At 43.1% G+C, this 27,126-nt stretch overlaps 1 protein-coding gene across 1 annotated transcript in view; it reads right to left on the reverse strand.

The window, feature by feature from the left end:
* The window catches only part of csmd3b (CUB and Sushi multiple domains 3b), a 2,327,439-nt gene that overhangs the window by 46,667 nt on the left and 2,253,646 nt on the right, over nt 1-27,126 (reverse strand). The window contains exons 61-62 of the mRNA XM_068032163.1: nt 16,246-16,419; nt 14,838-14,911 (exon numbers count right to left, since the gene is read on the reverse strand). Of these exons, the coding sequence (XP_067888264.1) occupies nt 14,838-14,911; nt 16,246-16,419 (248 nt within the window). The remainder of the gene's footprint in view (nt 1-14,837; nt 14,912-16,245; nt 16,420-27,126) is intronic.

The following is a 27,126-nucleotide window of genomic DNA, read 5'->3' on the forward strand; positions in this document are numbered from 1 at the left end:
GGCTGGAAGTTGCTTTGGGATGTCCTGAGGGTATGAAAGGTGCTATATGAATGCAAGTCTTTATTTATTTTTTCTTTTTAAATAACTAGCCATGGGAGGAAACACTGGAAGTCATGATGCTTAGCTGCATCTTGCCTGTTTGGCAGTGGCTCAAAGGAGCAGCCATTCTTTTCCTATTTATCTTTTTGTATGATCATATGCGTGAAGAGTCTGTTGTCCTGTTGCAGCACAATCACTGGTGGGAAAGTGTCAATGGCAAATTTACAGAGACAATTTCCATTATGAACAGAGACATAAGAATTTATAATGGAAAAAAATTGACAGGAAATACATACAGATATAAGCTATTTATCATATTAAAGAGATTTGTGGGGATATAAATTTAAAATCTCATGCAAGGCATGCAGTTCCTGTCGGCAAATCGAAATTTCTATGACCACAATTATAGATCATGCGTCTATCAGCATATTCCATTGCAAATAGGCATGCCAATATTTCCCATTCACTTTTGCGATGGCAAGTGTTACGACTGAGGCAGGAGGAATGCACTGTTTATTCTAGTTCCACGACTGCATGGGTCACGTCATATATTTAAAATTTTCCCTACTTACCGATACGGTTTACTTATTTATTTATTTAGAGATACAGCACTGAAACAGGCCCTTCGGCCCACCGAGTTTGTGCCGACCAAGAACCACCCATTTATACTAACCCTACAGCCCACCAAAGCTACTAAGTATCATCACCTCATTCCATGACAATATGAAAGGCACAATTCAACATGGTGGCTCCTCATCAGAGCCCTTTCCTATCCTGAGTGGCGTGAAACAGGGCTGTGTTCTCGCACCAACACTTTTTGGGATTTTCTTCTCCCTGCTGCTTTCACATGCGTTCAAGTCCTCTGAAGAAGGAATTTTCCTCCACACAAGATCAGGGGGCAGGTTGTTCAACCTTGCCCGTCTAAGAGGAAAGTCCAAAGTACGGAAAGTCCTCATCAGGGAACTCCTCTTTGCTGACGATGCTGCTTTAACATCTCACACTGAAGAGTGCCTGCAGAGTCTCATCGACAGGTTTGCGGCTGCCTGCAATGAATTTGGCCTAACCATCAGCCTCAAGAAAACGAACATCATGGGGCAGGACGTCAGAAATGCTCCATCCATCAATATTGGCGACCACACTCTGGAAGTGGTTCAAGAGTTCACCTACCTAGGCTCAACTATCACCAGTAACCTGTCTCTAGATGCAGAAATTAACAAGCGCATGGGTAAGGCTTCCACTGCTATGTCCATACTGGCCAAGAGAGTGTGGGAAAATGGCGCACTGACACGGAACACAAAAGTCCGAGTGTATCAGGCCTGTGTCCTCAGTACCTTGCTCTATGGCAGCGAGGCCTGGACAACATATGTCAGCCAAGAGCAACGTCTCAATTCATTCCATCTTCGCTGCCTCTGGAGAATACTTGGCATCAGGTGGCAGGACCGTATATCCAACACAGAAGTCCTCGAGGCGGCCAACATCCCCAGCTTGTACACACTACTGAGTCAGCGGCGCTTGAGATGGCTTGGCCATGTGAGCCGCATGGAGGATGGCAGGATCCCCAAAGACACATTGTACAGCGAGCTCGCCACTGGTATCAGACCCATCGGCCGTCCATGTCTCCGTTATAAAGACATCTGCAAACGCGACATGAAATCCTGTGACATGGATCACAAGTCGTGGGAGTCAGTTACCAGCGTTCGCCAGAGCTGGCAGGCAGCCATAAAGACAGGGCTAAAATGTGGCAAGTCGAAGAGACTTAGTAGTTGGCAGGAAAAAAGACAGAGGCGCAAGGGGAGAGCCAACTGTGCAACAGCCCCGACAAACAAATTTCTCTGCAGCACCTGTGGAAGAGCCTGTCACTCTAGAATTGGCCTTTATAGCCACTCCAGGCGCTGCTTCACAAACCACTGACACCTCCAGGCGCGTATCCATTGTCTCTCGAGATAAGGAGGCCCAAAAGAAGAAAGAACAGTAATCCCATATTCCCTACCACCTACCTACACTAGGGGCAATTTACAATGGCCAATTTACCTATCACCTGCAAGTCTTTGGCTGTGGGAGGAAACCGGAGCACCCGGCGAAAACTCACGCAGTCACAGGGAGAACTTGCAAACTCCGTACAGGCAGTACCCAGAATTGAACCCGGGTCCCTGGAGCTGTGAGGCTGCGGTGCTAACCACTGCATCACTGTGCCTCCCAATTCCTAATCATAGACTCTATTTTTATCCTAGAATAAAACACACCAACCAAGTTTCTTTAATAAACAACAAAACTATCAGTTTATTGTAAAACAAATCTTAACCAGTAATGACGTAAAGCATAAACACACAGATTGAAATATTAAAGTTCCCCTTTTACCTTAGAGAGACACATACACACACACCGGTTAACAGGGGGAGAAAAAGGGGGTTTTGCTTTTAGAGTTCTGTGACAGACAAAAAAAAATCTTGGGCTGAATACTTGTTCATTCCTGAAGAAAAAGCAGATGTGCTATGTTGTGTTCCAAAACTGGCATACAGTATGGCCTCTAAGTACATATAGACAGTTCACTGGGATCTTTGAGAACAGTTCTTTTCAGGCAGCATTAAGAATTAATTTAGCAGTCTTTTCTTCAAAGACAGGCGATGAGATAAATTGACACAGTGAACTTCTCAGGGTCTTTTAGACAGGTGCTGGAAAGCTAAGCTGGGTTGTGGTCTTCTCTCTTTCCTTGGGAATTCTCTTCTCTCCTTGGAAGTTATCTTCCCTCCTTGGAAGTTCTCTGCCTTTTCATACAGTTCAACCCTAACTCAAAACAATTCAAACGCGAAACCGACAACAGGAGGTCAGCCTTTTGACCTCCATCAATCTTGACCAGTCACTTCTTTGTAAACAACTTCTTCAGGTGTCCTCAGTTCTCTGTTGTTTGTTGAGCTGGAGGTCAAGTAGTTTCCGAGACAGGCTTGTTGTTGTTGCTGGAAGTCAAGTGGTTTCCCAGAAAGGCTTATTTTCATCACAAGACCACTCAGTGCCCCTTTTAAAAAACATTTCCAGGGACTGTTTTTCAAAGTCAAGTGGCCTTTACATGACCCCCTTTGAAAACCCCAAAGTTTAACATTCCTTCAATCTTTCAAAAATAAATCCTCAAAAAAAAACATGTGTCACAATTAGTTGCAGCCTCTGGTCATTAGGTGGCTCTGTGAGCAAATTTCTGAATTGTCTCACCCATCTCCATCATGATCTTATATTTTAAAAAAACTGGCCATAGGCAATACCACAGCCAATATATTTGCCATATATTTGCCAGAAAAACTTCTGGAACAAAAGTAGATGAAGCTGGGCAGCTGTCTGGTTAGATAAATGTGTTGCCACTCCTTACTGCTGTGATCAGAGTTGTAATACATTTTCTTTTACTACTGAAGACCTGCACGGAGACACAGGACAGGAAGAAAAATAAAACAAAGAATCACCAGGGCTGCAACAGTAGTAGATTCGCCAACTTTAAGGGCATTTAAGTGGTCATTGGATAGACATATGGATGAAAATGGAATAGTGTAGGTCAGATGGTTTCACAGGTCGGCGCAACATCGAGGGCCGAAGGGCCTGTACTGCGCTGTAATGTTCTAATGCTGTCATGTACTGTCAGCAAATCAATAGACTGTTGACAGACAACTGGGAACAGACCACCTGCCACTTCACTCATCTGAGGAATGGTGCTTAGCACAGCCAGAACTGAAGTGATAAGGTTATTAAATATTCCTGGCTGAAATAAAATAGTTGTGATGTTCAGGAAAACAACTTTTTTTCATTAAGGCAATGGCTAGCAAGCTTACATTCAATTTAAAGTGAGTTCTACACTAATTATGTCATAATTTACTATTCAATACACTATTGGGAGTCTTCCATTGCTGTTTCTTCACAATAATAGTAATACCAGCAATGGCATTGTTATGTGCAAAGTAAATGTGGTTTGTCACAAAAAAAGTTCCAGTGCAGTTACTAATATTCCAGTACAGTTTTAATACCAATACAATGATAGTTGTTTTCAAAATTTAATTTGTGTCCTAGGAGGACTATATTTCAGCCAAACACTTAAGATAACATGATTTACTTCGGCAATTGTGTTCAAATGTTTTAAAAATCTTTTGAAAGAGATTGAACCAGATTCACAATTGGCTGACATGCTTGAAAACTGAGGTAGTGAGCTCTCAAATCCAAGCAGCCTGTCTCAGATAATAATAGAGATTAGGTCGGGAAAAATTGGAGCTTGATTTAAAGCATGACCCTCCAGAGTGCTTGGCAGGGGCCTGTGATCTGTCTGCCTACCAAAAGAAGGGGTGCTTAAAAAAAACATAACTTTAAAATTTTGGTAGCTCACCGCTGATGGCTTAGTGAATGTGTTCAGTTAGTAAATGAAGTACCCAGTTGAGGAAAGTCACAGCTTCAATCCCAGCTTATACTAAGCTAGCTCATCTCAGCTCAAGTGGCAATTGACTCAGGAAGAAAAAAATTGACTAAAGTTCCCACTCCTGGAAGATGCCAGTCATGGCTCAGAGTAGCATCTGCAGTTCTATTATCTGAAGGCTGTAGGTTCAAGTCTCACTCTTGAGCACATAATCTAGACTGACTCTCCAGTGCAGTTCCACACTGTCAGGGGTGCCGTCTTTTGGATAAGATAGTAAACTGAGGCCCTGTCTGTCCTCTCAGGTGGATGCAAAAGACCCCATGACACTATTCGAAGAACAGCAGGGGAACTCTCCTGGTATCCCAGTCAACAATTATCCTTCAAGCAACACCTAAAACAAATGAACTGGTCATTTATTTAATTATTGTTTGATGGACCTTACTGGACTGAATTTTTCCAGGTGGTGAGCTTCAAATACAGCGCGGTGCATGTGCAAGATGTGCGTCGCGGAGCCACCATGATATTTAGCGTGGCAGCTCATTTAAATGGACAGGGCGGACCGCCCCACCCCGATGACGTGGAGGGATCTGCCCTCTGTCCCCAGCCATGGTGTCCAGCACCACTGCACAGGCACCAGCGCCATATTTAAAGGGCTTCAAGCCTGTAGCTTAAATTTTTAAGGACACAGGCAAAAATGCAATGTGCAAAATTTAATCAATGATTCAAGCCCCTCTCCCAACTTCCAATGACTGAAAGACTTGATTGATTGCCCTTTTCCCCCAAAAAACTCATTTTCTGATCATGAACTTTCCCCCCCCGAACTTTATTCACTTTGACCTACAACCCCTTCCCACCATCCCCTCCACCAATCGCAAGAGTTTTCCCCACTCTGCTCCTGCCCTTAAAAGTTAACTCCTCCCCTGTCCCCACCTGGAGATTCGAAGGCGTGGGAGTTCTGGCATCCGGCCGGAATATCGGAGCAGGACAGCCGTCGCGACATGGTAAGTACTTATTCGTTAATTAACATTTATTTAAATGAAGTTTTTGTTGCCAATGGGCAGGGAGGGCTGCCACAAGGCCTTGCCACCGCCAGTAATATGGGGCAGGGCCTTCCCGGCGTCAAGGCCTGTGGCGGGCCTCTCCCAGAGGTATTTTCCCGGACACCCCGCCACGACCCCCGACGTCGGGGGACTGATAAAATCCAGACCACTGTGTCCACATTGACTGCCGCATTCCCTACATAGAAAAAATCCCAGAGGAACTGTGCCCCAGCAAGGTTTCAATGCCTTAGAGCGAGAGCAAATATGGACAGTGAAAAAGGCTGAGAAAAATATATTATAACACTGAAAAAAATCCATGGACCAATTTCATGATCATGGGGACTGACCTCTGCAGCAATTTACTATCTCCCTCACCAACCTCCTCAGCCATAGTTAATACAAGAGGTCAACCAAGGGAGGAAAAGAAAGCAACTTAACATAGCGTGGTAACTTCACAACAAACTAAATTGTAAACACATATGTGGTAAAATAGGAATGACAATTGCTTCTTCCAAAAGAGATCTTTATTCATAAATGGAACCAAGCAAAAGAGGAATAAATTAAACATTTTTGGAGAAAAAAGCTGTCTCTTGCTTATGAATTAAATGGATTAGGTTAAGTTCTTGACTGCCAATGAAATAATTAATGATCATCCAGCAGTGAGAAAATTCTAAATTCTTATCTCTCCACTCATCAACTCCAAAGGAAAAGCAGCTAGCTGGATGATTTAACAATGGTTGCTAAAATCTGAACATTCCTTCTCTTGAAGTACAAGAACATTCATCAATCAGTCTCAACTCCCTGCACAAATTAAGAACCTAGCTCTAGTACTGAGCAAAAGAAGCCATCAAGTAGTCTAGGTGAACATCAAATTAATAAAATATTGAAAAAGAGACACTGGGCCAAGTTTCCAAGTACAAGCACAAGTCGGAGAGAAAAGAAGGAAGAGCTTTTGAAGCACACCTTGAGCCTTGGGAACTTTACTATGTTAAAAGTACTACATAAATGCAAGCTGTTGTTGCTGTTTGCAGATTCACCATGAAAGAGTGAACAATAATAAGATTCAGAGTGGTAAAACCAAATCAATTAAAACAATGTTTTTAATTCATTCTTGGGATGTGAGCATCACTGGCAAGGTTAGTATTTATTGCTTATCCCTAATTGCCCCTGAAAAGGTGGGAATGAACCACCTTCTTTAACCGTTGCAGTCCATCTGGTGCAGGTACACCCACAGTGCTGTTATTCAGTGAGTTCCAGGAGTTTGACCCCAGTGATAGTGAAGGAATGGCGATACAGTTTCAAGACAGAGTGGTGAGTGACTTTGCGGGGGGGATCTTGCAGATGATGTTCCAATGCGTCTGCTGCCTTGTCTTTCTAGGTGGTAGAGGTCGTGGGATTGGGAGGTGCTGTTGAAGAAGCCTTGGCAAGTTGCTGCTTTGCATCTTGTTGATGGTACACACGGCTGCGACTGTGCACCGGTGGTGGACAGAGTAAATGTTTAAGGTGGTGGGTGAAATGCCGACCAAGTGGGCTGCTTTGTCATAGTCATAGAGTTATACAGCACAGAAACAGGACCTTCAGCCCATTGTGTCTGTGCAGGCCATCAAGTTTTTATGGGTCCCCGGGCTTTAATTGTCCCGAGGCAGGACTTCCACTCACTTGAGGGAGGAGGTCCAGCCTCAGTGAGCTGCTGGCCAATCAGCGGTACAGCAGCTCTTAGTCCCAGCAGCACCACCAGGAGCGGTGGCCACTGCTGGGACTGCAGCCCAGTCGACGCCATGGACACTGGAGAGTGAGTGAGTTGGGCATGCCTCACCAGAGGGATCGGTCCTTCCCTGGTGAGGCTGGAATGGTAGTGTGGGGGGGGGCGTCTTGGGTCCCATGGGTGGGTTGGGAGGAGGGGCGGACCTCAATCGGTCACCCTGTGCCCGACTGCCATGTCTCCCTCCCCTGGGGAGCGGAAAGGCCGGCAGCTATCGCTGGGCGGCCTTTCACGTCCCCAGCACACCCGCTTACCATGGGTAAAATACCCATGGAGGCAGGCGCGGTCCCTGAAGTGACCGTGAAGTGGCCACTTAAGGGCCTTGTTTGGCCTCGGGCCGGCGGGCCGTTTCCCCCCCCCCACGCCCGACCACCATAAAGTCAAGCGGAGGGGGGAGCAGGGCGGCTAGGCCTCCTGGAGCCTCCCGCTCAATTTTAAACTGCCCCCACGCCACCAACTGACCCGCTGGGGCGACGTAAAATTCAGCCCATTGACTCTGCCTGATTACCTTGAATTTTTCGAAGTGCCCTGCTATAACATCTTTATTCATAGCTTCGAACATTTTCCCTATGACAGATATTAAGCTAACTGGCCTGTAGTTTTCTGCTTTCTGTCTCCCTGCCTTTTTGAATAAAGGAGTTACATTGGCTATTTGCCAATCGAATGGAACCTTCCCTGAATCTAGGGAATTTTGGAAAATTAAAACAAATACATCAACTATCTTCCTAGCCACTTCTTTTAAGACCCTAGTATGAAGTCCATCCGTACCCAGGGACGTTGAGATTATAACAACTCGCTGCATAAAAAAAAATCTTCTCATCTCACCTCTGGTTCTTTTGCTAATTACCTTGAATCTGTGTCCTGACAAACCTGACAGTGGAAACAGTTTCTCTCAATGTACTCCCAGCTGGTTCTGGGATGGGGCCTTCCTTTATGGGCATTCCATGGCCCAAGGAGGGGATCCCCAGCAGCAATGGCCACCCCTCCATGCCATCCACACAACCCAACTAACTTGTTTTCAAGGGTGCCCCACCACTGAGGCACCCTCTCCCTGAAACTGCAGCCTCAGCATTAGCCGCTGCCGGTGGTGACACTGCTGAGTCTGCCGAGCTGCTGGTCCTCTAATTGGACTGGCAACTCCTTGGGGTGAGCCACCGTCCTGAATTGCCGTCCCAGGGTCCTGCCGCTGGCCAAAGCGACATTGGCTCCTGCTTTTGGCCCTGGCAGCAGGACTTCAATGAGAACATTCAACCCCATTTAAAATATGAAATAAAAGTCTGAGAAATAAATTATGTTCTCACTGTTATTGGTATTTTAGTAAGTGGTTGTTTACATTTTTTTTCACTCCTTGTAAATCTACTCCTTGCTGCTTGCTTTTCAGGCAAACTTCCAGCTCTCCTTGCTACCATTGTGGATGAGTTTCTGGGATGAAGAAAATTAAATGCTCTGGGAATATTTTAATGTCAATTACAATTACTAATACTAAACATAACAAACAATTAAAAGTCTGGTTTACTGGTTGCCAACAGGAATAGCTTTCCTTCAACTGCTTTTATTTTGAATTTTAGTTCGATGTCACTGTATTTAACAAAAAAAATTAATGGGGAAGAGACCAAGAACTTTAATATTTCATATAGAAAATCAGAATTTGGTAATTGCACTTTGTGAACATTGATTTTAAATTGTTGATACAACTCATTAATGATTGAAGATATCATTTGTGTACTTTCCTATTCTTTCTTATCTCATCTTAAGTCTTTCACATCAATGCAGCAGCCCCAGATAATCCTTTATTCCATGAAGAGAAAAAAAATCAGACGAATAAGATTTGCATTTCTATGATGGACTCAGTGAATACTGAAAAACATAGAAACATAGAAAATAGGAGCAGGAGTAGGCCATTTGGTCCTTCGAGCCTGCTCCGCCATTCATTATGATCATAGTTGATCATCCAACTCAGTAACCTGCTCCCTCTTTCACCCCATACCCTTTGATCCCTTTAGACCCAAGAGCAATATCTAACTGCGTCTCGAAAACATACAATGTTATGGCCTCAACTGCTTTCTGTGGTAGCAAATTCCACAGGCTCACCACTCTCTGGGTGAAGAAATTTCTCCTCATCTCAGTCCTGAAAGGTTTACCCCGTATCCTTAGACTATGACTCCTGGTTCTGGACTCCCCCACCATCGGGAACATCCTTCCTGCATCTACCCTGTCAAGTCCTGTTAGAATTTTATAGGTTTCTATGAGATCCCCCCTCACTCTTCTGAACTCCAGCGAGTATAATCCAAACTGACTTAATCTCTCCTCATACGTCAGTCCCGCCATTCCAGGAGTCAGTCTGGTAAACCGTCGCTGCACTCCCTCTATAGCAAGAATATCCTTCCTCAGATAAGGAGACCAAAACTGCACACAATATTCCAGGTGTGGCCTCACCAAGGCCCTGTATAATTGCAGCAAGACATCCCTGCTTCTGTACTCGAATCCTCTCGCTATGAAGGCCAACATATCATTTGCCTTTTTTACCGCCTGTTGGACCTGCATGCTTACTTTCAGCAACTAGTATACGAGAACACCCAGGTCTCGCTGCATATTCCCCGCTCTCAGTTTATAGCCGTTCAGATAATAATCTGCCTTCCTGTTTTTGCTACCAAAGTGGATAACCTCACATTTATCCACATTATACTGCATCTGCCATGCATTTGCCCACTCACTCAACTTGTTCAAATCACTCTGAAGCCTCTCTGCATCCTCCTCACAACTCACCCTCCCACCCAGTTTTGTGTCATCTGCAAATTTGGAGATATTACATTTAGTTCCCTCATCTAAATCATTAAATATATATTGTGAATAGCTGGGGTTCTAGCACCAATCCCTGCGGTACCCCACTAGTCACTGCCTGCCATTTGGAAAAAGACCCATTTATCCCTACTCTTTGTTTCCTGTCTGCCAACCAATTTTCTATCCATCGCAATACACTACCCCCAATCCCATGCGCTTTAATTTTACACGCTAATCTCTTATGTGGGACTTTGTCGAAAGCCTTCTGAAAGTCCAAATAAACCACATCCTGGGACTTTGTCGAAAGCCTTCTGAAAGTCCAAATAAACCACATCCACTGGCTCCCCCTCAACAACTCTACTAGTTAGCATCCTTGAACAATTCTAATATATTTGTCAAGCATAATTTCCCTTTTGTAAATCCATGCTGATTCTGCCCGATTCTACCACTGTTCTCCAAGTGCCCTGCTATAAAACCTTTGATAATGGACTCTAGAATTTTCCCCACTACCAACGTCAGGCTGACTGGTCTATAATTCCCTGCTTTCTCTCAACCTCCCATTTTAAATAGTGGGGTTACATTAGCTACCCTCCAATCTGTAGGAACTGTTCCAGAGTCTATAAAATCTTGGCAGATGACCACCAATGCATCCACTATTTGTAGGGCCACTTCCTTAAGTACTCTGGGATGCATACCATCAGGCCCTGGGGATTTATCGGCTTTCAATCCCATCAATTTCCCCAACACCATTTCTCTGCGAATACTGATTTCCTTCAGTTCCTCTCTCTCACTAAGCCCTGTGTTCCCCAACATTTCTGGTATGATATTTGTGTCTTCCTTTGTGAAGACAGAACCAAAGTATCCATTTGGTTGGTCAGCCATTTCTTTGTTCCCCATAATAAATTCTCCTGTTTCTGACTGTAAGGGACCTACATTTGTCTTCACCAATCTTTTTCTCTTCACATACCTATAGAAACTTTTACAGTCAATTTTAATGTTCCCCGCAAGCTTGCTCTCGTACTCTATTTTCCCCTTCTTAATCAATCCTTTTGTCCTCCTTTGCTGAATTCTAAACTGCTCCCAATCCTCAGGTCTGTTGCTTTTTCTGGCAAATTTATATGCCACTTCCTTGGATCTAATGCTATCTCTAACTTCCCTTGTAAGCCATGGTTTGGCTACCTTTCCCGTTTTACTTTTGCGCCAGACAGGGATAAACAATTGTTGCAGTTCATCCGTGCACTCTTTAAATGTTTGCCATTGCCTATCTACCGTTATCCCTTTAAGTAATGTTTCCCAATCCGTCATAGCCAACTCACGCCTCATATCTTCGTAGTTTCCTTCAATAAGATTCAGGACCCTAGTCCCAGGATCAACTACGTCACTCTCCAACTTGATGAAGAATTCTATCATATTATGGTCGTTCATCCCCATGGGGTCTCGCACCACTAGATTGTCAATTATTCCTCTCTCATTACACAATACCCAGTTTAGGATGGCCTGTTCTCTAGTTGGTTCCTCAACGTATTGGTCCAGAGAACCATCCCGTATACACTCCAAGAATTCCTCATCTACGGTATTGTGACTCATTTGATTTGCCCAATCTATATGCAGATTAAATTCACCCATAATTATAGATGTTCCTTTATCGCCTGCATCTCTAATTTCCTGTTTAATGCCATTGCCAACATCACCACTACAGTTTGGGGGTCTATATACAACCCCCACTAATGTTTTTTGTCCCTTAGTGTTTCTCAGCTCTACCCATACAGATTCCACATCGTCAGGGCTAATATCTTTCCTCACTATTGTGTTAATTTCCTCTTTAACCAGCAATGCAACTCCACCGCCTTTTGCTTTTTGTCTGCCCTTCCTAAATACTGAATACCCCTGGATGTTCATTTCCCATCCCTGATCACCTTGCAGCCATGTCTCTGTAATCCCAACTATATCATACCCGTTTCCATCTATTTGCACGAAAAAGGATGATAGCAGAGCCCTTTGACTTCCATCTTTAGCATTTGCAGAAGAAAAGGAATGCTGGAGACTTTACTAAAAAAAGACAGAACAGCCTGGTCTGCTCAAGTATTTAAATCTGAAGATTTTTGAAGTTTTCTCTGTTTATGGTCTAACTTTTTCAATATTTGAAATATTCTGCGTTGCAGGCTTAGAACAACCATGGCACATTGGTGATTCTAGCAATATATATACTGTCTACCTTGTGTGACATTCTTGTACATTTTTAATTGCAATTTGCATCAATTTAAATGGAAAGTTGGACCAATTTACAATGGATCTTACATTTTTCTCTTCAAACAAGGAACAGCCAAGGTCCTGTACCTAATTGTTATTCAGTTGGAAAGTGTATTTTTGTATACATTGTCTGAGGACACGATTGTGCTGCCCTCCATGGTCAAATGGCAACATTTACCATCAGAACTCACAGATGAAAAATGGGTGCAGTGCCAGAGGGCAACAGATGCCCATAGAATGTCACCACCCAGCAACAGCAGAATAGAAAACAAAAAGAGCCAAAAAGCTATTTCCGCAGTTACAATACATTATTTCACATTGAAAAATGTCTGCAATATTTGAGTGCGCATGAGATACTTTAGAGACAGGGCACAATGATTGTTATATGAAAAAGTACATGAAACACACATCTGAATTACATAATGCACAATTTCTCTCTTCAACTATTGATTTTGACCAATAAATGCTGATTTCTCACATTCAGAGAAACAAAATGGTTGAAATGAAGCAATATTCATACTTGCATGCCCTTCTGCACAATTCCTTGATTTCCCAGATAATGCTTTAATCATTTCTACAAAATTAATCTTAAAAGTTGCAGAAATTTTCACATGATTGCAATCCATGGGCATGCATTACACTAATCCTCGAATGAAAATTGGTTCAAATCACTCTGGACAAATTATTCTTTAAGCACTTGCATAGAATCTCTTTTCACAGCTTCTAAATCCAGCAGTATAACAAAATTGCAATATTCTGTCATAATATATGACTACTTTGCCTTTAACATGGTGGCAGGCTGAGCACTGATCAGTTGAGTTATTTCTTCAAGCTGCTAACTCAGCCAAAGCAAGACACTTAGAGCTCGTTATTGAAATAAGCTAATTAGAAAGGTTATTGTCCCTTTAAGCATTTAAGCAATGATGAATATTAAATATTATTTCCAAGCTTTTAAAGAACACGGCTTCCTGTAATACACAGATTTTTGTTGCATCCAACACAGATGAAGTAATTCCTTTTAACAGAATTAATCCTTACATTTTTCTTCCAATTACTATCAAAGGGATGCATGCAGGAGTAGCAGTTCAGATGAACTTGGACATAAGATTCTTTATAGACTTTAGCAGCATTTCCAAATATATTCCAACTTTCAACTTACTATATATTTTTGCAATAGTAAAACATTCTTGATGTCCTTCAATAATTGTAATTTGTTTAGTACAGCAAGTACATATATAGTAAAAAGAGAAAGTTTTGGAAATACTCAGCAGATCAGGCAGCATCTGTGGAGAGAGGAACAGAATTAACAGGGGGAATTTTATGCTGGAGGTGGGGATCTCGACGTCAAGGGAAACCTCAGCTGAGATCCCCACATCGCCTCTTCTCCAGAAGCCCCACCGAATTTCGTGTCAATCAGGCACATAAGTGGACAGTGGTGAGCCTTCCATTGGATTTAGGACCCCGTCGCCGAAAGTCCAAGCCTTGCAGAGCTGCCAGCCAATCAGAGGCCGGCAGCTGCAGCACCACCATGGAAGCAGTGGCAGCTGCTGTAGCTGCAGCAACCAATCACCGAGAGCAGTGCCGGAACCAAGCTTAAGGTAGGTCAGGGCAGGAGGGGTCTCGCGGGGTGTGGGGGAGAGAGCCCTCAGCCAGCAACACCTTCCTGATGCTGGGTACCTTGTTCACACCTTTGAACGAGGAACCACCCCCCTACCTTCCCATCGCCTCCCCCCAGAGCCAGTAAGCAGCCGTATAGTTTTTCGTGCTATGCTTCCCGTGAGGCGACAGGGCCGCCTGCCGCATGGGTAATTATGGCTGCAGTGGGAAGAGGCCCTTAATTGGTGGCAAAGTGGGAAGGCCGTTCACAGGCTTTCCCACCTCGGACTAAATTTCGGTGGAGTCGGGATGGTGGCGGGGTAGATGTCCTGAAACAGGCATTAAGCCTATATATGTAAAGGGCCAAACAGATGCCAGCCCTGGATATTTTTGATTCATTATTTACCAATATGATGGTTAGTGAACTCTTGGTGTAGAATGTGCGTGCCTGCCACCCAACATATTTGATTCTTAGGTACTCATTTTACGTGTGTAAAACTTAGGTGGATGTCAGCGAATTTCCAAGCCATTGTTTTTTTCCTCCCCTAATTCAGGAAGGTGAGGTTAACTGTAGTGTCCTTATTGTTTTCATTGTTAGGGTTTTAGAAGTGTTACCATACATAAATTTTTAATTTCTTTTGTGAAGTGAATACTATATTATACTGAATCAGTTACTCAATATCTGTAGCAAATACTGAAGATATCCAGGCTGCATAATTAATATTTGTTCTCTTTCTAGGTATTCTTGCACTTGCCAAGGTTTAACAGAACTACTACTGCTATTGGATGCTAACATCTACATTGTCACTGCACCCCAGTGTAACCAAGCATCTATATGAAATCACAATAGTGCTGAAATTACTATTTCTATGTTTAGTGAAAATGTAGATGTAAGTAAACAGTAGAGAAATACCACTCTTTAGTTGCATTTACTTTTTTTGTAATAACTACAGTGAAGAAAGGAATTTCACCCTATGTTACTCACCATGTAACCAAATGTATTATTTTGTGTCCCATGCAGTGGTGTTCCTGGGTTTTCACACGCCGTTTGTGAAGGTTCTAAATGAAAGAAAACAATTATTTCATGTTCCTAATTTATTTTTCAAAATCAAACTTTTAACTGCAAATCTACAATGCTCTTCAAATTTTGTGAATTTTGCCCTTGCCTCATGTACCACTTCTCTCCTTTCCTAGAGGCAGTGATTCGGGGTGGGGTACAGCTTTTCAGGCCTTGGAAGCATCCTACAACTGAGATGCTGAACTTAAATGTAGGACTGCCAGTGGTGCAAAGCTAAGTTTGACTCACTCAGCATAGACCAATCATTGATCTCAGATCATCCTGGTCTTTATGGCTCAGTAAGCTATTTGGTGCAGAGATCTTCATGCACCCTTGTTCAGTTGAGCAGGCAGCACACTCCACAGAGACTTCCACAATTGGGAGGACAGAGATTGGCCCCAAATTGGGCCCCGGGCCTCATTAACATTTCATGCGCGAGCTGCTGCTGCCTATAGGTGGCCACTTGCTTTGTCAACAGTAGTCAACAGTCCAAAGGTGAGTACTGGAAAGAGGGGAGGTGTTGGCGAGGGCTATGGGAGATAAGTGCTCCTGCTACTCAACAGGAATTTAAATTTTTCAAAAAACATATCTTTTGTTGGCAGCCGCAGGTGCCATTGAATTCTGAGCTGGACAGGCCCAACACCTGCTCTGCTGATAATAAATAAATTTTCCGGAGAGATCCTTCAGTACAGGGGTTAAGGTTCCAATCAACATTTGTCACCCGGAATAAAAGAATGACCCAAGGACTTCAGCAGTCACCTGAACGTATGCACAGATTGGACTGCTAAATATGTTGACATTGTGCCCATTTTACTGCCAAAAAACAGGCCCAGATGAATTTCTACTTCACAGCTCCAGTGACCCGGGTTCAATTCTGGGTACTGCCTGTGTGGAGTTTGCAAGTTCTCCCTGTGTTTGCGTGGGTTTTCTTCGGGTGCTCCGGTTTCCTCCCACATACCAAAGACTTGCAGGTTGATAGGTAAGTTGGCCTTTAGCAATTGCCCCTAGTGTAGGTAGGTGGTCGGGAAATATAGGGACAGGTGGGGATGTGATAGGAATATGGGATTAGTGTAGCATTAGTATAAATGGGTGGTTGATGGTTGGCACAGACTCGGTGGGCCGAAGGGCCTGTTTCAGTGCTGTATCTCTAAACTAAACTAAACTAAACTTAATCTAACTACAAATCCTCAAAGTTGCATTCCAATTTACTCCCATGACAAAAAAAATTAAGTATAATTCTGATTGAAATGTAACATTGGTATGTAGAGTTGCAAGGAAATAAACAAAGCTGAAGTGTCATCTATATAGGATAGTGTGAACTTGTTTTTCTCCGTACCTATACAGCGAGGTTGTGAGCCACTCCAAGACCCATCAGCCTGGCAAATCCTGGTTCTTGAACCCACCAGGATCAAAGGGGAGTTGCAGCTAAATGAAACCTCTGATTGATAGATAAAGCTCTTTCCCTCTCTTCTTCCTTGTGCTGGCACCCCAGGGTCTCCACAGAATTTTGCTGTGAAAAGCACAAGGAGTAAAAGATTACCATTAGTTAAAAGTTGACTTTTTTTTTTAAAGTAACAGCATTTTGGCAGATGCAATTTTATGAGTGAATACTTTCAAAATGGAAGCAAAATACTGCAGATGCTGGAAATATGAAATAAAAACAAGAAATACTGGAAATACTCAGCAGGTCTGGCAGCATCTGTGGCGAGAGAAGCAGAGTTAACGTTTCAGGTGAATGACCCTTCTTCAGAACTGACAAATATGAGAAATGTAAAAGATTTTAAGCAAGTAAAGTGGGGGGGTGGGGCAAGAGATAACAAAAGAGGTGTTGATAGGACAAGGTCACAGAGAATAACTGACCAGAAGGTCATGGAACAAAGGCAAATGGTATGTTAATGGTGTGCTGAAAGACAAAGCGTTAGTACAGAGAGGGTGTGGATAAACTGTAAAGCACAAAGCACTCCAAGCACAAACATTAAGAAATTTCAGCACACCATTAACATACCGTTTGCCTTTGTTCCAATGACCTTCTGGTCAGTTATTCTCTGTGACCTTGTCCTATCAACACCTTCTCATTTGTTATCTGTTGCCCACCCCCCCACCCCACCCCCCACTTTACTTGCTTAAAATCTTTTACATTCTAATATTTGTCAGTTCTGAAGAAGGGTCACTGACCTGAAATGCTTTCAAAATGGATATCTTTCTGTTTGAATCTTTGAGGCTGGTTCAAGTTCAAACATTGCTGAGATTTGCGTTCTCTTCAAAGTCACTAAAATCTGTTTGAATTCACCCATGTATAATTGATTTTTAATAAATTAACAAATTGTTTGTCAATTTGATTAGAATTAACAACCCTAATGTAAATATTGTTAGGATACTGTCTTACTTTCAGTACTATGATACTAACTTGAAGAATTAAAACACATATGCGAATATTATGGGCCAAATCTTGCTGGAAACATAATGCAGTGTTAATGATGCACCCTGTTATTAATGCGCAAATTGGCTAACAACTGCAGGGGTTGAAGAAATACAGTGTAAGCTGTAACTCTCCAAAACTTGCTGTTTGATTTAGTCTGCTTCACCACTTGCTTTAAACGAACGACGTCTCTCCCTTAGCCTCCCTGTTATTTTTAAGAACTTGCTGGATTTGTACAATAATTGCCCATTGAGCACACTGCAGAAAGGTAGGGCTGGAACTAAACAATGTAAGTAACTTTTTAATGGTGTAATAATTGTTATTGCAATGCCAATCAATCTCTCTGGCCCAGAAAGGGAATAATTTAAACTGTTGAGTCTCATTCCTGCATGTAGTACATTGTTAGAGAATTAAAAGGAGAAATCACATTTAAAATGTTTCTCTTACTTTTCCTCCCTCTTTATTTCCCTCACTTTATTTCGCTTTCTATAACTGATTTGACTGTAATTCCCCCTACTTCTCAGTCGTTTTCTTTCCTAATCCTTCAAACTCATTGCCTAAGCAGATGCACTATTGGTCCCATCGTGCATTAAGGTTTCAGATGCCTCAATGCCCTGACAGCACAGTTATCAGCTCACACTGACAGCAAGATTTGACAGGAAAATAAAGTTCAAACTGAAGGATGCAGGAAAAAGCCTAATGGCACATATTGAGAGATGCTCTGCTCCAATAAGATTTGGTCCTACAAATTTCATTATTTATTGCAGATTTTAAAATATAACAAGTTCACAAGATAATTATGGATCAGCATGGACATTTAGCCTATCTGAATTCATCTATTCAGATAGATCTTAACATTCTCCCCACTGTAGAAAACAATTGTTTATCTTAAAGAAATCCAGGGCTTTCACCTCCACTGCTCTTCTAGAAGTCTATTTCATCTGTTGATGATCCTTTGTAGAAGAATTTCCAATATCAGGCCTAAAATAACTTCTAACTAGTTTGAACCCATACTTCCGAGTGCTACTCTTGTAGTTTAATGCATCACCTCTTCTCCTGTCTAAAAAATCCAAGTTTCTTCAGTTTTTTCTGAACAACAGACCCCAGACACTAGAGGGTGAATTTTCGTGTTGGGGATGGGTAATGCCATCCAGGACTATTTTTGGGTTGCAGATCTGTCCCTGATGGGAAATGGAAATGTTGCACAATATTCATGGTGGGTGGGGGGATGGGCAACCCTTTAACTGATGCAAACAGGTTTGCCATCCAATTAGTGGCTGCAGGGTTGGGAACAGAGGTGGGGCTTTTAAACTGTGGAACCGATTTAAACAGAACCCGAGAGCCATTACTGTTACTGCTGTTTAATTCAACCTGCTGTGGTTTCCAAGATGTCCCAGGAGAGCCGGATGCCTAGAACTAGGGGTAGGACTGCCTCACATTTCTCCGATGCAGACCTTGAGGCTATGTTGGAGACCGTGAGGGAGAACAGGACTTCATTCTGTAGGGTGACAGGAGGAGGCCACCCACACAAATGAAACAGGCCTGGCAGGACATCGCTTAGATTGTGAGTGGCAGAAGTGTCACCCGGAGGTCCTGGATCCACTGCCAGAAACAGTTCAATGACCTCAAATGCTCTGGCAAGGTGGGCAGCACCCCAACCCTGAGGACAGGTCCCTGGGGGTTCATCCTCCAGCAGACACACCAGCTGAGGAGCTTCAGGCTGCATGCTGCTTCTGATCATGGAAGCAGTGTGTGGCCAGGGCACTTAATGAACCTTCAGAATGGTTCTGAGCCATCGTGCTGCTGGGGACCTGCTGCTGATTGTTACTGACACGTGAGGTGACATGGGTGGTTCCCACTGTTCAACTCCCCATCTGACCGCAGCAAGTGTATTTGTATTTGAATCTTCAAGAACTTCTGAAAAAAGAAGTACCATTTATCTGGCAGAAGGATTATCAACACACATTTGATAAGCTCAAGAAATCATTGACTGAAGGATCATCAACAAGTCAATTGCAAGACCCAGCAGAGGAAACTACACGAGAGGTTGATGTGTCACAAAAAGGCCTTGGAGTGTGCATCTTGCAAAAAGGGAAGATTATCGCTTTTGCTTCCAAGTGTCTATCAACAGCCCAGGCCAACTATCTGCATATTGAACAGGAAGCCTAAGCCTTGGTTTTTGGAGTCCAATGTTTCCATACGTACCTATTTGGAAAAAAGTTTATCATGGAAGCTGACCACAAACCACTTGAGATGATCTGGCATAAACTGTTAACTAGTGCATCACCCAGATTACAGCACTTACTTGTCAAAATACAACGCTACAACTGTGACATACGCTACAAGCCAGATAGTTCCATGGTCACATCCGATACTTTAAGTTGTTTGTCTAACCCGTCTAAAACTAGAAATATTTCTTTAGATTTTTAAGTACATCTCATCAATACCAAATAGAAGATGTCTTACATATCAACCTCATTAGTTTCGGGCAGTATAAATGCCAGCAACTGCAACAAGAACCGTCCAATGATCCCATGTTACAAGAGTTATGGAAGACCGTGATTGATGGGTGGCCAGAGTTCCTCCAGAATGTTCCAGAGGTTTTACAACCATTTTGGCCTTATAGTAATGAGCTCAGGATATGCTAAGATGTTATCTTCAAGGACAAGCAAGTCCTTATGCCAGAACCCCTTAGAGCTGACATCCTACAACAATTGCACCAAGTGCAAATGGGGATAGACTGAACCAGGAGACTGGCTAGAGAAACATTACACTGGCCAGAGAAACATTACACTGGCCAGGGATGAATCAAGACATTGAAACATCCGTGAGGCATGCCAGGCCTACATGCCCAGTCACCAAAAAGAACCACTATTAATCACAAAGTACCCACACATCCATGGACCAGAACTGCAACTGAGCTCTTCTGCATCCATGGAGATGATTTCTTGATTATGACTATTTCTCAATTTCCCATTATCTGTCAGTCACACAACACATACACAGCCATTTCAGACAGACTTTAGTCTATTTGGGGAAATGGAAGAAGTTGTTTGAGACAATGGACTCCAGTATACTGGAAAACCATTCAAGGCAATGTGTGAAAAGTTGGGAGTTGACCATACTACCTCATCAGCGAAATGCCACCAAGGTCAGCAGCTGAGCTTAGTTTAGAGATACAGCACTGAAACAGGCCCTTCGGCCCACCGAGTCTGTGCCGACCATCAACCACCCATTTATACTAATCCTACACTAATCCCATATTCCTACCACATCCCCACCTGTCCCCCCTATATTTCCCTACCACCTACCTATACTAGGGGCAATTTATAATGGCCAATTAACCTATCAACTAGCAAGTCTTTGGCATGTGGGAGGAAACCGGAGCACCCGGAGGAAACCCACGCAGACACAGGGAGAACTTGCAAACTCCACACAGGCAGTACCCAGAATTGAACTCGGGTCGTTGGAGCTGTGAGGCTGCGGTGCTAACCACTGCGCCACTGTGCCGCCCCTGAGCCTTGGAAGGAACCAGAAGCAAAGAAGTTCAAGGCCACAGTGACTTTGAAGGCTACTGGCAGGGCATGGTGACCAGTGCTGCGAGGTGTTCAGCGACAAAGGTACAGATGACTGTGACTATTTGTCTGGAGAGTCACAGTCTTCTGCAGCACTGGGTCTTGGTCATCCCCAGGTATCTCCTTCCTCGGTGATACATCCTATGTATCTCCTTCTTCGGCAATAGATCCTATGCTGAGGATATGGCCTCTGTATCCTTCCTGCCACTCGTTTCTCTCCCTGCCCTTTTAATGTCTGGGGCTCTGCCCTTCCTGTGGACAGTGTTACTCCTCAATGCCACTGGGCCCAAAATCTAAGAGTCATACCACCATTGCCAGCTGCTGCTTTCTTTGTAGTCAGCTGGTTGCCCCCTTATCCTTAGCAGCCTTGCCCCCACTCTTCTTCCCCCAACAATGCCAGGAGGGTGATGACCCCCTGCACCACCCAAGCACTTGCTGCCAACTCTCCCTGGCACCTGCACAGTGGCAGGAGCACCTTGTTGTCAACGGCTGAGTCACCCGCTGCGCGTTTAATCCTTTTGTGTGTCTGGGGTAATTCCCTGGGGTGGCCATGACTGGCTCCCCACTCTGTACCCACCTCCCTTCATCTGGTCTGCCCCAGACTGCGCGTATAGCCCGTGCGCTCTTATGAAACTTTCAACACCCCCTCTTTCCCCCACCATTAAGGAGCTCTGAATGAGCACTCCAAGCACCTAAATTGTCCTTAAAGGGGAATGTGGTGGCATTACTCTTCCCACCCTCCCCCCACCCTCGTGAACATAGCTGGCACCAGGAACGGCACCGGGAAACCGGCACATCGGTCAGTGCAGGCATTTTTGGGCCCTGTCCATCTCTGTTCCCACCCTTGGTGGGACCTGAAAATTCAGCCCTCAGAATCAACTTCATTGCTTTTCACCATACTACTTCCAGCACTTGAATGTTTCCCTTGTTCCTTGATGAGCAGAACTGGACATAGTATTCAAAGTGAGCACTTACAGGGGCACTATATAGTTTGGTCACTACTTCCATTGTGAAATACGCTACTCTTTCTGCTATGCAGTTCAACGTTATATTGATTTCCTTGACTGAAACTCTGCATTGGTTGGACATGTTCAATGTCAAGCTTACCAAAACTCCTAGCTCTCTTTCAGCTTCATCCATAATACCATTTATAGTACACCCATGTTGTCGATTTTTCCTTCCTATGTGTAGTAGTTTACATTTGCCTGCTTTACATTTCCAACTGACATCGTTCTGCCCAATACATATTTTGTCCATTTCATTGTTACTTTGGGCTGATGCTTCTCATGCCCTCTCTTCCACACTTCTCTCCTCCCCCAACAACCCCCAACACCCCTGTCCAGTAAAATCTGCAAATCAATGAGATTCTGATACTATCTCACTTACATAAATTAAAGACAATAGTGATCCCAACTCTGAGTCCTAGGGAATTCTGTTCAGTACTTCCTTCCACCTGAGATAAATCCTCTAATATGTACTCATTGCTTATTACCCTACAGCTAGTTTCTTATTCATTTTCTATAGCTTTCAGCTTATTTAACAACACTTTCTCTGGTTTGAAATCACATTTTAAGTATACTACAATGCATTTAGATTGTCAACTTCTTAAAGAATTTGAGACAGTTGGTGAGGCAGGCTTTTCTCCTTCTGCATCCTGTTGTTAACTAGCTTACGACTGCTAATGATACCAAACTTGGAGGAGTGGCAAACAGTAAGGATTATACGAACCACCTGCTCAGCACATAGATAAGCTAGCAGAATGGACAAACAAATGGCAGATGGAATTTAGTCCAGACAAGAGTGGGGCGATGCATTTTGGCAGAAGGGATAGGGTGAGGCAATATAGGCTTAATGGTGAAGTTCTAAAGACGATGCAGGAACAGAGGGACCTAGGGATGCATGTGCATCGATCTTTGAAGGTGGCAGAACATATTGAGAGAGTGGTTCACAAAGCATAAATGATCTTGGGCTTCATAAATAGAGTCATTGAGTACAAAAGCAGAGAAGTTATACTGAATCTTTATAAAGCTCTAGTTAGGCCCCAACTACAGTATTGCATCCAGTTCTGGAAGGATATGATGGTCCTTGAGAGGGTGCAGAGGAGATTTACCTGAATGGTTCCAGGGATGGGGAATTTTAATTACAGAGTTAGGTTGGAAAAGCTGCGGCTGTTCTCCTGGAGCAAAGGAGATTGAGGGGAGATTGATAGAGGTGAACATGATTATGACCGGCGTAGATAAGTTAGGCAAGGAAAAACTGTTCCCATTAACTGATGGTACAAGGATGAAGGAGCACAGATTGAAGGTCTTAAGCAAGAGATGCAGGGGAAATATGAAACAGAACATTTTTACACAGCGAATAGTAATGACCTGGAACCCGTTGCCCATAACATTGTACTCATCCTCAGTTTTGATTCTGTTTGCACCACTTATGATTGTCACTTCTCCTCTAACAGTCCTCTTGGCCTTGTGGTACATAAAATCACAGAATCGTAGAATCATAGAAACTTGCAGCACAGAAGGAGGCCATTCAGCCCATCATGCACATGCTGGTTATTTGAAAGAACAATCAAGTGGCGGAAGCAGAGACAATCAGTGATTTTAAAAGGAAATTGGATGTGCACTTGAAGGAAATAAAATTGCAGGGCTACTGGGATCGAGCGGGTGAGTGGAATTGACTGGATTGATCTGTGGAGAGCTGGCATGGACTTGATGCGCCGAGTGGTCTCCTCCTATGCCATCAATGACTCTACGATTATTGTATAGATGATCATTACATTTACTCATGTTAATTAATTCTATTATATTGCATGGAATGGAAGTAAGACTAATGGGCCTTTTTTGAATACTGGAACCACATTAGCCTGTTACCTATCTACTAGTACACCTCACTAGTGTCCATTGAGTAACTATTAATGGTTATCAGTGTCTTCCAAATCTCCTCCCTCGTCTCTCTCAGGATATTGGAATAATCACCATCTACTCCATGGGATTTATTGGGTTTGAATCCATTGAATCCATCTCAGACTTCCATCTCATTTAAAACAAGGTCACTGGTTTTACTTCACATATCTTTATTTGGGAAGATATGTCTTTGTAGAATACTTGAAGGAAGTAGTCATTCGGAGTATTTACTACTTTGTACTCATCCTCAGTTTTGATTCTGTTTGCACCTTTTGTGATTGTCACCTCCTCTCTAACAATCCTCTTGGCCTTATGGTACAAAAAAATTAGAGAATCATAGAATCATAGAAACTTGCAGCACAGGAGGCCGCCATTCGGCCCATCATGCACATGCTGGTTATTTGATAGAACAGTCATGCTGAGTCCCACATCCTTGCTTTTTTGCCCGTAACCCTGTAGGTTCTTCATCCTTAGGTGTCTGTCCAACCCCCTTTTAAAATTATTTATGGCATCAGCTCCCACCATCATTTCAGGTAAAGTATTCTGGATCCCAACAACACTTAGTGAAAAAAAATTATCTGCATCTCCCTAGATCTTTGTCCAATAATTTTGAATCTATGACCTCGAGCTATTGACCAACTCAGCAGAGGGAATATTTTTCCCTATTTATTCAATCAAAGCTTCTCATCTTCTTGAAAACTTCTATTAGGTCACATCTTAGGTCATCTCCTAATCTTCTCTGTTCCAAAGAGAACAGTTCTAACTCTTCCAACCTCTCCTTATAACTGAAGTCCATTATCCCTGGTAACATCATGGTAAACCTTCTCTGTATCCTTTTCTAATACCTTCATGTCTTTGCTGAAGTGTGGTGCCCAGAATTGTCCACAATACTCCACCTGAGACATAACAGTGATCTATAAGTTCTAGCATGATCTATTTGCTTTTATATTCTATTACTCTATTTATAAGCCAAAGTAAAACATTTTTTTTGACCAACTTATCAATTTACCATCCCACCTTTAAGGATTTGTGTATATAGACATCAAGGTCTCTCTTCTCACTACACTTTTCAACAACTGCCTTTCCTCCCAAAGTGCATCACTTCACACTTCTCCTCAATGAATTAAATATGCCCTGCTTCAGTCCATTTCACCATCCTGAAGCCTATAACTATCCTCATCATGATCTACTACTTAGGCAAATTTCATATAATTTGCAAACTCTATAATACTGCTCCCTGGACCTGAGTCTAGGTTGTTTATAAAAATTGAAGAGTAACGGATCCAAAACTGAGCCTGGGGATACCACTGCAAATAACCTTCTAGAATGAAAATTATCTATCCACCTGTCATTGGGCTTCCTGTCACTCAGCCAACTTTGTATCCATACTGTTATTTTTTTCTTAATACCATAATCTTACATCTTCTTAATAAGGCTCCTGTATGGCACTTTGTTGAATGCCTTCCAAAAGTCCAAAACACCTACTGCATTACCTTGATCAACCTTCTCTGTTATCCCATTAAAGCATTCAATCAGGTTAGGCAGAAACTTTTTTATTCATTCATGGCATGCGAGAATCTCCAGAAAGACCAGCATTTGTTGCCCACCAATAATTGCCCTTGAGAAGGTGGTGGTGAGCTGCCTTCTTGAACAGCTGAAGTCCATCTGGTGCACAGTGCTATAAGGAAGGGAGTTCCAGGATTTTGACCCAGCGATGATGAAGGAACGTCGATATAGTTCCAAGTCAGGATGGTATGTGGCTTGGGGAGGAACTTGTAGGTGGTGGTGTTCCCATGCAACCACTGCCCTTGTCCTTCTGGGTGGTAGAGATTGCAGGTTTGGAAAGTGCTGTTGAAGGAGGCTTGGGGAGTTGCTGCAGTGCATCTTGTAGTTGGTACACACTGCTGCCACTGTGCACTGGTGGTGGAGAGGGTGAATGTGGTGCCAATTAACTGGCTTCTTTTTTCCAATTGTGTCGAGCTTCTTGACTGCTGTTAGAGCTGCACTCATCCAGACAAGTGGAGCATATTCCATCAAACTCCTGACATGTGCCTTGTAGGTGGTGGATAGGCTATGGGGACTCAGGAGGTGAGTTACTTGTTGCAGAATTCCCAGCCTCTGACCTGCTCTTGTAGCCACACAATTTATTTGGCTGGTCCAGTTAAGTTTCCCATCAATGGTAACCCCCAGGATACTGATGGTGGGGGATTCAGCAATGGTAATGCTGTTGAATGTCAAGGGGAAATAGCTAGATTCTCTCTTGTTGGAGATGGTCATTGCCTGGCACTTGTGTGGCATGAATGTTACTTGCCACTTATCAACCCAAGCGTAAATGTTGTCCAGGTCTTGCTGCATGCAGACACAGAATGCTTCATTATCTGAGGAGTTATGAACAGTACTGAACACTGTGCAACCATTGATGAGTATCCCCACTTTTGACCTTATGATGGAGATAATGTCATTGATAAAGCAGTTGAAGATGGCTAGGCCTTGGACACTCCTGCAGCAATGTCCTGGGGCTGAAATGATTGGCCTCCAACAATCAAAACCATCTTCTTTTGTGCTAAGTATGACTGCAATGTTTAACAAATCCATGCTGGCTCTCCTTGATTAACCAATGCCTTTCCAAATGAAAGTTTATTTTGTCCCTGATAATGATTTCCAATAACTTCCTCACCATCTTTGTCAGACTGACTGGCCTGTAGCTTCCTTGTTTACCCCTGTCCCCTTTGTTGAATAGTGATAAAACATTAGCAATCCTTCAGTCCTCCGGCATTACTCCTGTACCCAATGATGATTGCAACATGGTGACCAATGCCTCTGCTATTTCTACCTGTTTCTTTCAGCAAGTGAGGTTGCATTCCATCTGGACTAGGTGACTTACCCACTTTCAGCAATGGTGATCATTTTAGTAGATCTTCTCTATCTATTATTATGCTAGCCCTCTCCTCTTTTAGTGTAATCTTAACATCATCCGCTTCCTTTGTGGAGACAGATGCAAAGTATTCATTTAATACTCTGCCTCGACATTAAGATTTCTATCTGGGTCCTTAATAGACCCAATCTTTTCTAGTTAATGGAAGAATTTTTTCCTGTTCCATTTTACCTCATTTGCTACACTTTTTTCCAGGTCATTTGTAACCCCTGCACAAATCCTTTTAAAATATTTCTGCATTTTCTTGTCTTGATCCCAATGAACCCATTTCTCCCTGCAGGATGGGTACAGGCCATTTTCCCTCTTTATCTGTCACTTTAAATTTGTGTATTAATTAATTTAGAATCAAGTCGCTTTTTGGCAATTTATTTATCCTGAATATTCA

The sequence above is a fragment of the Heterodontus francisci genome, chromosome 5, assembly GCF_036365525.1.
Source record: "Heterodontus francisci isolate sHetFra1 chromosome 5, sHetFra1.hap1, whole genome shotgun sequence".
In the NCBI taxonomy this organism is placed as follows: domain Eukaryota; kingdom Metazoa; phylum Chordata; class Chondrichthyes; order Heterodontiformes; family Heterodontidae; genus Heterodontus; species Heterodontus francisci.